The sequence below is a fragment of the Eptesicus fuscus genome, chromosome 23 (assembly GCF_027574615.1).
Source record: "Eptesicus fuscus isolate TK198812 chromosome 23, DD_ASM_mEF_20220401, whole genome shotgun sequence".
Classification (NCBI taxonomy): Eukaryota; Metazoa; Chordata; class Mammalia; order Chiroptera; family Vespertilionidae; genus Eptesicus; species Eptesicus fuscus.
Genome location: NC_072495.1, coordinates 26,886,316 through 26,899,096, shown reverse-complemented (window position 1 = coordinate 26,899,096; position 12,781 = coordinate 26,886,316). Strand labels below are relative to the sequence as shown.

General features: G+C 63.2%; 1 protein-coding gene across 1 annotated transcript in view; it reads right to left on the bottom strand.

Annotated features, from left to right (window-relative positions):
* The window catches only part of BCR (BCR activator of RhoGEF and GTPase), a 71,713-nt gene that overhangs the window by 19,856 nt on the left and 39,076 nt on the right, over positions 1-12,781 (bottom strand). The window contains exons 4-9 of the mRNA XM_054712661.1: positions 12,549-12,734; positions 9,598-9,705; positions 7,837-7,897; positions 6,709-6,761; positions 4,470-4,610; positions 1,355-1,476 (exon numbers count right to left, since the gene is read on the bottom strand). Coding sequence (XP_054568636.1) covers positions 1,355-1,476; positions 4,470-4,610; positions 6,709-6,761; positions 7,837-7,897; positions 9,598-9,705; positions 12,549-12,734 — 671 coding nt within the window. The remainder of the gene's footprint in view (positions 1-1,354; positions 1,477-4,469; positions 4,611-6,708; positions 6,762-7,836; positions 7,898-9,597; positions 9,706-12,548; positions 12,735-12,781) is intronic.

Genomic DNA, 12,781 nt, shown 5'->3' with positions numbered 1-12,781 from the left:
GGGGAAGGAGTGATGGTGGCGATTCGCAGGCTCTGTGACGTGGGAGCCCGTTAAGGCCACACAACGACAGGCCCACAGGACAGGACCGCAGAGGCCCCCCGAGTCCTAGGGTTTGGGGGGCTGCCGATCTACCCGGTGCAATCCCTTGCCTCGACGTGTGGGGAAACGGAAACTCTTTTTTCCTCTCCTTTTTTTTCTTTTTAAAAATTTTGTTACTTTCAGAGAGGAAGGGGGAGAGAGAGATAGAGAAATAGAAACAACGATGACAAGAGAATCATGGATCGGCTGCCCCCTGCATGCCCCACCCTGGGGATCGAGCCTGCAACCCAGGCATGTGCCCTGACCGGGAAGCGAACCGAGACCTCCTGGTTCACAGGTGGACACTGAGGCTCCTGGCCGAGTTGAATGATTAAATCCACTCAGCACAGCAATGGCAGGTGGGGAAGAGCCCGGTTCTGATCCTTCCCAATGTGACCCTCCTTCCTCCACCCCAGCCCGAACACGCTGGGTGGTCTGATCCCTGGGAGGCTGTGTGCATGTGTGTGTGTGTGTGTATGTGTGTGTTTGGGTGTGTGTGGGTGTGTGTGTGTGTGGGTGTGTGTGTGTGTGTGTTTGGGTGTGTGTGTGTGTGTTTGGGTGTGTGTGTGTGTGTGTGTGTGTGTGTGTGTGTGTGTGTGTCTGTGTTTGGGTGTGTGTGTGTTTGGGGGTGTGTCTCTGCAGCCTACGTTGAAATAACTTAGGAGCCGTCACCGGGTTTGTGGAAACTAAGGGCACAGCCATCCCCCACACCTGCCAGCCTGCACCACACCCTGCAGCTCCCACCTCCCCCCACACCAGTCACTCCCACTTCCCGAGTCCTCCAGTGAGACCGGACCCCGACCCAGAAGGTCTCCAGGTTGTTAGTGATGACCTCGAACCTGAGCCTGGCCTCCCGTTCAGGTGGAAACAGAATGCAGCTCAGAGAGACCACCTGGCCACACAGGGACTGCCCTCCGCAGGCTCACGTAGAAAGAAAAAACAACAACCAAAGACAAACACACCAGGGCCAGATCGGCATGGCTCAGTGGTTGAGCGTCAACCTATGAACCAGGAGGTCAGGGTTCGATTCCTGGTCAGGGCACAGGCCCGGGTTGCGGGCTCCATCCCCAGTGGGGGGCGTGCAGGAGGCAGCCGATCCATGACCCTCTCTCATCATTGATGTTCCTCTCTCTCTCCCTCTCCCTTCCTCTCTGAAACCAATAGAAGTATATTTGAAACAAAAACAAACAACCATAACCAGCTTTCCTCTGTGTATGAAGCCAACCCCGCGCCCCCAGGGCCTCCCCCAGGGCGGGGCGGGCTGGCGGGCACTCACCCTCCGCTCTGCTTCTTGAGCTTGGTGCAGAGGAGCAGGTCGGTGAACAGGAAGACGTGGCGCAGCTTGCGGGCGCCCTCCACCAGCTCCACCATGAAGCTGTCCTTCAGCAGCTGCCTGTGCTGCGGGGCGGGGCGGGGCGGGCAGGGGCCAGGGTCAGGGCCGCGGCCTCCACTCCCTCCACCTCCAGCCTCAGACCCGCGTTCCGGGGCGAGCCTCCATCTCATCGGCCCGAGAACATACGTGCCACGCAAGCTCTCCTCCGCCCACCAGTTTCCCAGCCCCTCCTGGGAGCCTGGCCGTGGAAGAGGGCATGTGGATGGGGAAAGGCCATTGGCCTGAGGCCGGGAGGGCGGGTGCCCGTCTGTGTGGAATGATGGCAGGAGATGCCCTCGAGGCAGGGCCGCCTCGGCCTCTCCGAGACGCAACTGAGACCCAGACTGGGCACGGGGCCAGCCCGTGCAGGACGGGGCATGGCCACACAGGCCCCGCAGTGAGAAGAGCCTGGCACTCGGGTAAGGAGAGGGCAGCCTGGCCTGGCCGTCGTGGCTCAGTGGTTGAGTGTCAACCTATGAACCAGGAGGTCCCGGGTTCGATTCCTGGTCAGGGCACATGCCAGGGGTGCAGGCTCCATCCCCAGTGGGGGGGGGGGGTGCAGGGGGGCAGTCGATCCATGAATCTCTCTCATCATTGATGTTCCTCTCTCTCTCCCTCTCCCTTCCTCTCTGAGATCAATAAAAAATATTTAAAAAAATTAAGTTCAAAAGAACTGAGCTCCTAGGCCTGACCGGTTTGGCTCAGTGGATAGAGCGTCGGCCTGCGGACTCAAGGGTCCCAGGTTCGATTCCGGTCAAGGGCATGTACCTTGGTTGCGGGCACATCCCCAGTAGGGGGTGTGCAGGAGGCAGCTGATCGATGTTTCTCTCTCATCGATGTTTCTAACTCTTTATCCCTCTCCCTTCCTCTCTGTAAAAAATCAATAAAATATATTTTTAAAAAAAGAAAAATAAAGAACTGAGCTCCTGGCCACCACCAGCAGAGGGCACCCTACGCCCAGCTCAGAAGTGGCCTCAGGAGGGTCCCCTGGGCTGGCAGGTTGGAAACACCCAGCCGGTCCCCTGCACTGACCACCCCCCAGCACCCCACTGGCCCACCTACTCTCCCTCAAGGCCCACCTCGGACACCTCCATTCTCCACGGGCCACCTGAGTCGCCCTGCCGCTGGGCAGCCAGCACGCCCGCCCGCTGGGCCGCGAGGACGTGGGGCTGACTGTGAGGAGCACCGGGCACCTCTGGGCGCCGACAGGTGGACTCGGTCAGCCGGCCCCTCCACACCCACCCCTGCCTGTACACACCCTCATCTTCCTAAGGGAAGCCTCAACGCCACGGGCGCCCGGCACGTCCAGCCAGCCCCCCTGCCCCTGCGGCGTCCCAGCCTGAGCCCCCCAAATCTGCCTCCTCTCTGACTCACCCAGGCCGAGCAAGTGGAGATGATGACTATAGGGCACCCCCAAAAGGCCAGGCTGATGGAAGCTCCTTTCCGCTCCGTAGAACACTGCCAGAGCAGCTAGAAACAGGAGCCCCCAAACCTGGCCGACACACAGGGGACTCAGGGGGTGGGGTGCCCCGCAGTGCCTAAGACTCGGGCAGTGCACCGAGCCCCGGGGGCCTCCCGCAGCCTCGCTGTGGGACCTGCTGTGTCGGAGCAGTCCATCAATGAATCTCTCTCATCATTGATGTTCCTCTCTCTCTCCCTCTCCCTTCCTCTCTGAAATCAATAAAAAAATATTTTTTAAAAATCAAGTTCAAAAGAACTGAGCTCCTGGCCACCACCAGCAGAGGGCACCCTACGCCCTCTGGATGGAGGGGACATCTCCCTCCTCACGGCTCTTCCTGGGGAGGCCCTCCCCCCGCAGACAGCTGATGGGGAGACCCTGGGCACGTGGGAGCTTCCCGCTCCGCACACAGGGAGCAGCTCCCAAGGAGGATGGGGAGGCCGGCACCGAGGGCGAGGGGACCCCGAGCCTCCTGCCCGGGAGTGAGCTGCCCTGCAGCCTGACCCCAGCCCCTGGCGCACGAACCACAAGAAAGAGGAGGAAGTGGCTCTCAGCGGCGGCTGCCCCCGGGTTCACCGCCAGGCCGAGTGCGACTTCCGACAGGGGATGCTCACGGCGGAGGCCAGCCCCTGCCTGGCATCTCTGCTGCCTCACTACATGCCACCCGCCGGGGATGGCACCTGCCTGACCACGCCGGGCCGCTCCCAGGAAGGGCAGAGGCCACCGGGCAGGCCGGGTCAGTACATCCTGAGCCCTTCTGTTCTCTTTAAAATAAGTTTTTTTTTATTGATTTCAGAGAAAAAGTGAGAGGGAGAGAGAGCTAGAAACATCCATGATGAAAGAGAATCATTGATGGGCTGCCTCCTGCACGGCCCCTACTGGGGATCGAGCCCACAACCTGGGCATGTGCTCCTGACCGGAATCGAACCCGGGACCCTTCAGTCCGCAGGCTGACGCTCTATCCACTGAGCCAGACTGGCCAGGGCCTGAGCCCCTCTGCTCTACACCCTCTCATCAATGCCGTGCAGGGAGATGGGGACCGGGCGGCTGTCAGTGAGGGAGGAGGGAGGGGGAGGAGAACATGCCTGGCCGAAGACGTCACACACGTGTCCTTGATGCCACGCATACACACCACGCACGCCTCCCTCTCTCTCCCATTTACATCCTTAAATCCGGCGACAGCTGTTCTCGAATAAAAGAACACTCAGGAGACGCTAGGTGGTTCCAGGCAAACCATAGGCCACCCTCCTTCTCCCCTGTCTCCTCAGCGGGGACCCCGAGTTGGCAAAGTGTGGGGAACGAAAGGGGTACCCTGGACATAACCCCCCGTGACGGAGAAAGAAAGAGGTGGCCGAGTGAGGCACGCGCCTGCAAAACTCCACTCTGACGCCCTGCACACAGGACTGGGCTGGACCCCGCCAGGGCCAGGGACCCCAAAAGGCAATGCGCTTCCTGTGTCCCATTGACCCGTCCAGGGTCAGTCCGCTGAGGACCCGAGGGGACCCTGCCTCCGCGGCCCAGGGGGGCTGGGCCGGGCCCCTCCCCCGCGGCCACGCTTACCTCGCCTTTCTTCACGGTCATGGACTGCCGGCGGGGCGTGATCTCCTCGTTGATGCTGGACAGGAAGTTCTGGGAGATGCGCAGGGCGTCCTGCAGCAGCGGGTGGTCGGGGTGGCTGGGCGGGGTGTGCTTCAGCAGGTCCTGCGTCGGGGGGGGAGGAGGGGGGGAGAGGACGCGAGTCAGACAGCCTCGGCGAGGCCCCGGCACCGCCCTCTGTGGGCAAACCGCAGACACGCCGGCTGGACCCAGGGCCTCGGGCTCTGCAGGCATCGCTGCCACCTCTCAGGCCCGGGCCTCAGGGCAGCGCTGGGCGGGCCCTCGGGAGGCAGGGCCCCACGGAACTCCCACAACCCGGGGGTTCGCATGCTGCCACGGGGGCTCCCACCCTCGGGGTCTAGGGCATGCTGCCTCCACCGCGGCACTGGTGACGTTCTGGGCCGAATGATTTTTTTTTTTTTTAAATCCTCACCCGAGGATATTTTTCCATTGATGGTTAGGGAGAGTGGAAGGGAGAGGGAGAGGCAGAGAGAAACATCGATGTGAGAGAGACACCTCGATGGGTTGCCTCCGGCACGCCCCCGACCAGGGCCTGGGGCGGGGAGAAGCCTGCAACTGAGGCACGTGCCCTTGACCGGAATCGAACCCGGGACCCTTCAGTCCGCAGGCCGACCCTCTAACCACTGAGCCACACCAGCTACGGCTGATTCTTTTTTTTTTTTTTTAATATTTTTATGGATTTGCGAGAAGATGGGAGAGGGAGAGGGAGAGAGAAACATCAATGATGAGAGAGAATCATGGATCGGCTGCCTCCTGCACGCCCCCCCACTGGGGATGGAGCCCGCAACCCGGGCCTGTGCCCTGACTGGGAATCGAACCGTGACCTCCTGGTTCATAGGTCAATGCTCAACCCCTGAGCCACGCCGGCCGGGCTGGGCCGAATGATTCTCTGTGGTGGGGGTGGTGCTGGGTCCTGCAGGAGGTGGCACCCTCCCTGGCCTCACCCACTGGGTGCCAGTAGCACCTCCTCACCTGCAGTTGTAACAACCAAAAAGGTCCCCAGACACTGCCGCACGTCCCCTAGGGGGGACTCGGTCCTGGTACCGAAGCACGGGGCAGTGCCAGGTCAGGAGGAAACACCCGCTCCCCCCTCCTGCCCCCCCAGCTCCTCCTCTGGTCGATAACAGCCCGGACTCCTTCTCCACGAGGGATACACGTGACTCCTCAAGGTCACCAGCTCCCTGGGCAGACACACAATCCCCTCCGCTCCCCAGCCCCGGCGCCCTCTGCACACACAGCCCACTCGCCCCCGGCAGCTCCGCCGGGGCGTTCCCCGCCAGGGCGCTCGGCGGGGCGCGGGCCTGGGACCATCACCGCGAGGGGACACGATGCGGGGCCTCCGAGACCCCGGCGAGCCCGCGGCCAGATCCTTCCCCACGGGAAACCTCATCTCCTCTCCCTCCGTCCGAAAGCTCAGAGCCGGAGGGTGGTGAGAAGTGAGGGCCCGGCGTGCGAGGCTCAGGGCTGCACAGCTTGCTCTCAGTCTGTGCACGGCGTCTCCCGGGCGGTAGGAACAGCGGCCTGTGTGTTCCCTGGTTTTGTTTCTCACTATTGAGACAACCCCTTGCCTGGCCGGTGTGGCTCAGGGGTTGAGCATCAACCTATGAAGCAGGAGGTCACAGTTCAATTCCCAGTCAAGGGCACAGGCCCGGGTTGTGGGCTCGAGCCCCAGTGGGGGGCGTGCAGGAGGCAGCCGATCTCCATCTCTCTCTCTCTCTCCCCTTCCTCTCTGAAATCAATAAAAACATTAAAAAGAACAGACAACCCATTCAGGGACGCCCCACCGCCTTCAGAAACAGCCCTACACGGCGGGGCCTCCCCAGGCTGGGAGGCGGTGGGCACCCTCCCGGCCCCGGAACGCACCCGCCATTGCACCCCACTCTGACCAACCTGGAGGCCCAGTTCCCACACGGGGACAGCAAGGCCCTTCCCACGGGAGACGGGATGACCCGCTCTGCCCCGCTCCAAGGGGAGCCCCTAGGACACCCCGAGAGCCTGCTGCTCCCCCACATTCCCCCCTTCCCCCGTGAGCCCATGACGGCAGGGGCACCTCACGTCTGCATCTCCAGGGAAGGCAGGGAGCAGAGAAAGGGGAGTGGGGGGCCCCTCATATACGTCCGTGTCCGCCCGAGGACAGCGGGCGCCGAGAGGCCGGGCGGGGAGGCGGGGGCGCAGGACTCACGTGCAGGACCAGCGTGCTCCGCGTCACCCGGTCCACCGGCTTGTAGAGCAGGGCTGCGGGGAGAGGAGCCGCCTGGAGAGGGCCGCCCGCCCCCACCCGCTCACCCTCCCTGCGAGCGCACCCCGTGCTCAGCGACGAGGGCAAACCCCCAGCACCTGCGAGGCCGGTCCCGGGCGCTGGGCGTGCGGTCGGGGCCGTGAACGTGGAGCCCAGAGCTGCGGTCAGAGGCCGAGCCCCTGTGGCCGACTCCGTGACACCCGCTGCACTGCTCCGTGTCCTCCTGGGGCTGGGGAGCCCGCCAGCACCCCGGCGAGGACGGGCCAGCGAGGGCCCCCCGGGAGCCAACCAGCTGCACGCCGCTCTCCCTCGCACAGCGTGGAGGCCTGACCGTGGGAACGCGGGAGCCAGCGCAGGGGCTGCCGTAGCTCTCGGCTCTCGTCTTTACGGCGGACACAGGCCCCGCTTCCCCCGGGAGCACCGCCCGCTGAGGCCCCGAGGCTCCGCCGTGTCCCGATACACACACCGGGTGCACCCCCCCCCCGTGCCCCCCACGGCTCCTGTCCCCATTTCACAGACGGGGAGACTGAGGCTTAGCAGGGGGAAGCTCCGGGCAGCAGAGGCACCCCTGCTGTTCCCTGCGAGTGTGACTTCCCGCTACCCTAGCAACGGGGAGTGAGGCGACCCATCACGCCCCACACCACCTTCCCCCCGAGAGAGGAGGCCGAGGGCGGGCCCCGGAGCCCTGGCTGCACCCTCTCTCCAGCCTCTGGGGGCCTGGGTGCTGCGTGGGTGCCATCTGTCCTCAACGTGTTTGTCATCTGAGAGGAGGGAAAGGACAGTCCTCCTTGGGGCTATTGGGGACAACGTGAGGACATCTGTAACGCCCGGCGGCGCCCAGTTTGTGGGTGTCTGCGGACGCCCACCATGTTTCCTGTTGGTGACTACTAGGGGCAAGCTGCCCCGGCCTCTTCCTTCCCCACCCCGCTAGGCCCCGCTGCTCTGTCCGGGTCCCCGACATCACTACGGGGAGGCCAGAGGGCGACCGGGCGGGCACCCAGCAAATGCCCCGTCTGCTCGCAGCGGCCGCCCCCCCAGGGGCGCGGAGAGGCCTCGGCAGGGAGAACTCACTTTCCAGAGAGTTCTTGGTCGTCTGGTCCTTGGCATCCTTGTTGCTTCTGGCTCTCAGGTTCTGAAAAGAAAAAAGGCGCATTTTCACAGGGGACGAGGCAAGCAGCGGCGATGTGGTGGGAAGTCCCGGGGTCGGGAACCTGCGGCGGGAACCCCGCCCTTCTCTCCCCGCAAGGAACCCCAGACGCAAGGAACCCCGGACTAGGCAGGCCCAGGGCGTGGGTCCTGGGCCACGGTATAAGACACAGGGCATGCGCCCGGCCGGCGTGGCTCTGTGGTGGAGCGTCGACCTAGGAACCAGGAGGTCACGGTTCGATTCCCGGTCAGGGCACAGGCCCGGGTTGCGGGCTCGATCCCCAGGGTGGGGCGTGCAGGAGGCAGCCGGTCCATGATGCTCTCCCATCACGGGTGGGCTCTGCACTTTTCTGAAATGTAGACGGAGAACCAAAGCGAATGGCGCCCGGTGGTACCGCGTTCTGGAGGGCTGGCTGTTGGCCGGCCCCAGAGCCATCCTACACTGCCTAGCCCCGGGCCTTGGCTTAGATTCCCCCCTGTGTGTGGTGGGTGGGACCCCCCGACCTCCCCAGGGGGGCGTCCCACCACTGTTTCTTCCCTCCTCTGTAGAAACCTGCCCAGGCGGACTTAACCTTGGCCCAATGGACCGCAGCCTCCCTTAGAGAGTTAGGTCTGTAATTTGTCAAGGTCACTCTGATTCGGGGCCAACATTCCAGCTGTTAGGGGGGTGTGTGTGTGGGGGGCTTGTCACTGAGTGAGCTCAGGGAAAGAACGACTGTACGTGCCAGCCGAGCCCAGGGCAGAGGGGAGGGGAGCCTGGAGCCAGCCCGGAGCCCTGGGTCGGGTGCGGCCCGTGACCAGCAGCGCCAGGCGGGGAGCGGGCGCCCCACGGGGCCTAGAGGAACACGTGGCACGTGTTATCACCGCAGGAGACGGTAATGCCAGGGCCCGGGCCACCCGCCTCCCGCGACAGGTTAGAACGGGGCACAGAGCCCGGGGCGCACGGCCAGGCGCGACGGCCGGGGCGATGGTCCCCCAGCAGGAGGCCTGACGCTCTCCGTTTCCAGTTCCCGCTTCTCTCGGGGGCCGCCTGCCTCACAGGCAGCTCTTTCCTCCTTGGACCCTTACGGGGTCGGGGAAGGCGCGTCACAGCTCTGAGGAGCAGGACGCCTCAAACAGCAAAAGCGAGCTGCGGGCTGTGTGGGGAGAGCCTCTGCTAATGTCCGTGGTGGAGCATCGACCTAGGAACCAGGAGGTCACGGTTCCATTCTGGTCAAGGACACATGCCCGGGTTTTGAGCTCGATCCCCAGTGTGGGGCGTGCAGGAGGCAGCCGATCCATGATTCTCTCTCATCATTGATGCTTCTCTCTCTCTCTCTCTCTCCCTCTCCCTTCCTCTTGGAAATCAATAAAAATATATATATTTTTAAAAAGGGCAGAAGTGTGGACCCCCCTCACTGCACACAGACAGTGCGGTGGAGCATCTGTGCAGGGACCTCACTGAGCCCCAGCATCGGGCCCTGGCCCCCGGGGGGTGGGGGTAGGGGGGCGGGCAGGAACCTCACTGATCTTTGTCTGCGCACAACAGGGGCCCTGCACGGGCAGGGCGGACGGTGCCCACCCAGAGGCACCTGGACACGGCTGAGGCGTACGACCAGCCTCGCTCTCCTGGGTCCTGGGGACCAACGCCCAGCGCGGGGCCCGCCGCAGGGCTGGCGGCGCCCTGTCCGAAGAGCACCCGCCTACCTCGGAGATCTCTGCAAACTGAGCGTTGGCCTGGCAGCACTTCTCGGCCATTTCCATGGCGACGCCGTAGTTGTCCACAAAGGCCCGGTACACGCCCAGCTGGCTGGCCTGCGGGGAGGAGGAAGGCAGAGGGCGTGGGGCAGGGGTGAGCCAGGCCCGCGGCGCCCCATCTTGCCGAGAACCGAGCTGCCGTGCACAGCTCCGGCGGAGCCCCAGGTGCCAGGCGGTGCAGAGCTGCAGACACCCCAGCGCTCCCCGCCGCGGCCTCCCACCTGCCTCCCCGCCCCACGCGCCGAGCCCGCTTCCCTCTCCCACAGCGACACGAGGAGTGACTCACGGCCCACCCCGGGCAGGTAACGGCTCCCTGCCCCAGCTGCTGAGTCCTCCCACCCGACGCCTGTGAACGGTGCCACTGACAAGAACGAAAGTTCAAGCGTGTCAGGGAGGCAGACAAGGGTCTCCACGCAGGTGGGGTGGAGTGGCACCTTCCGTGCTGGCTGCAGGAGACCAACGTGGACAAGGCCGTCGGCCCCGCAAGCCTGTGGTGGATACGATGCTCCATTCACATCCGTTTTTGTGTTTTTTTCTTAAATCCTCCCCCGAGGATACTTCCCCATTGATTTTTAGGGAGAGTGGAAGGGAGAGGGAAAGACAGAGAAACATCGATGTGAGAGAAACACATCGATGGGTTGCCTCCTGCACGAGCCCCGACCAGGGCCCAGGCCGGGGAGGAGCCTGCAACCGAGGTACGTGCCCTTGACCGGAATCGAACTCGGGACCCTTCGGTCCGCAGTCTGACGCTCTATCCACTGAGCCACACCGGCCAGGGCTCCAGTCACATCCGATCCCTTCAGACACATAAGGGTCACGCAATCTGGCTGCCTTTGGAGGGGCTCCGACGGCTCAGATATGAGCCCGGCCCAGACCTGGCGATGGGGGGGACCCCGGTGCCACACGGCCCACCTGGCAGTGGGCGACCTGCCGGCTGCAGGCTGCAAGGCGAGAGGCCTTGGGCTTGGCCTTTTCAGACCAAAGACATTAGCAGAGGCTCTCCCCACACAGCCCGCAGCTCGGACCCCGCGGAGCAGCCAGGCCACGTGCAGAGGCCCGGGGAGGGTCAGGGCAGACCCCGGGGACCCAGCGCCGGGCCCCCCACTGCTGCCGACAGGGACGGAAGCCTGAGGCTCCCCCTGATGCCCAGCTGGGGCTGGTCCTGTGTAGAACCTAACCTTCATGTCCACACGCATTTGCGTTTACACTGAATTTTATTGTCTCTTCAGAGGCCAATCCAGACACGGGGTAAGCCAGGCGCTCCCAGCACTGTCTGGTCCCCTGGCCCCGCTCCCAACGGGGCTGCATGGAGGGCCTGGGGGCGCACAAGGAAAAGCAGAAGCGGGGGGAGGCCCTGCCTGGCCCCCGCCTCGCCCACCACCCCGGACAAGTCGCTGCACCCCCGAACGCCAGGTTCCTCGTCGTCGGTCCCATGGTCAGGCCCAGAGCCCTCCTTCCTCTCCCTCCTCCCTCCTCCCTCCTCCGCGGGTCCCTGAGCGCCTCCCACCCAGAGGAGGCCCAGCTGCAGGCACGGCCACCACAGCCGTGAATCACCCCGACACGGTGTGGCCAGCTCGCGGGAGAGACACGACGAATAAACACGTGAAGCCTGCCCGGCGGGGCTCAGCGGTTGAGCATCGACCTACACGAGCCAGGAGGTCACGGTCTGATTCCCGGTCAGGGCCCGGGCCCGGGTTGCGGGCTCCACCCCCAGTGTAAGCTCTTCCGGAGGGAACGTCCCACGGACCCAGACTGGCTTGTGCCCTTCGGAAAAGTCGTCAAGGTCGTGGCAGAGAAGTCAAGGCCAAGGAACTGGGATGGAGGGAAGGGAACTAAGGAGCCGTGACAGCCCAGCACATCTGTGACCCCAGACTGGGCCCTGCCTCAGAGGGCGAGAATGGCTGTGAAGAACGCAACGGCTGCCCTGACCGGTGTGGCTCAGTGGACAGAGCGTCGGCCTGCGGACTGAAGGGTTTCGGGTTCGATTCCGGTCAAGGGCATGTACCTTGGTTGCGGGCACATCCCCAGTAGGAGGTGTGCAGGAGGCAGCTGATCGATGTTTCTCTCTCATCAATGTTTCTGACTCTCTATCCCTCTCCCTTCCTCTCTGTAAAAAAATCAATAAAACATATTTAAAAATATATATATTAAGAAAAAAAAAACACACACAACGGCTAACGTGGGGGAATGTGCATATGGAGCGCATATGAAGCACCAGCACCACAGCAGGGCACATACAGGAACCAGCCAATGAATGCAACAGATCGGTTTTTCTCTCTCTGTCTCTCTCAAATCAATAAATGAACATTTTAAGCCCTAGCTGGTTTGGCTCAGTGGATAGAGCGTCAGCCTGCGGACGGAAGGGTCCCGGGTTCGATTCCGGTCAAGGGCACGTGCCCAGGTTGCGGGCTCGATCCCCAGTAGAGGGGCGTGCAGGAGGCAGCCGACCCATGATTCTCTCTCACCATTGGTGTTTCTCTCTCTCTCTCCGTCTCCCTTCCTCTCTGAAATCAATAAAAATAGATTTCAAAAATTATTTCTAAATATTTCAAAAAAAACTCCAAGTGACTCAAGAGCCTTTTTAAAAATACATATTTTTTATTGATCTCAGAGAGGAAAGGAGAGGAAGAGAGAGACAGAAACACCAATGGTGAGAGGATCATGGATCGGCGGCCTCCTGCACGCCCCCTCCTGGGGATCGAGCCTGGAACCCAGGCTTGTTCATAGGTCGATGCTCAACCACTGAGCCACCCCGGCCGGGCAACACCCCGGACTCTGACTTGACACTGTCACCCTGGTGTCCCCGAGCCGCCAGCAGCATGCACCTGCAGGTCCCAGGAGAGGCCCGCCCCCGCCCAGCCGCCTCCGTGGCCCGCTCCCTCCCGGCTCCCGTCACTCACCAGCTTCTGGAAGAGGTCGCCCACGCGCTGCTGGTGGCTCCACTGCTGCACGCGGGGGCAGAGCCCGTCGTAGAACTCCTTGTGGATCTCGTAGAGCTCAGGCACTTTGAAGAAGATGGTCTCGATCTGCTGGCTCGTCAGCACCGGCTGGGAGGTGGTGGCCGCCGCCTTCAGCGGCTTCATGGGCTGCGGGGGCACAGGGGAGGCCGCACGGCCACAGGGGAGCTGGCATC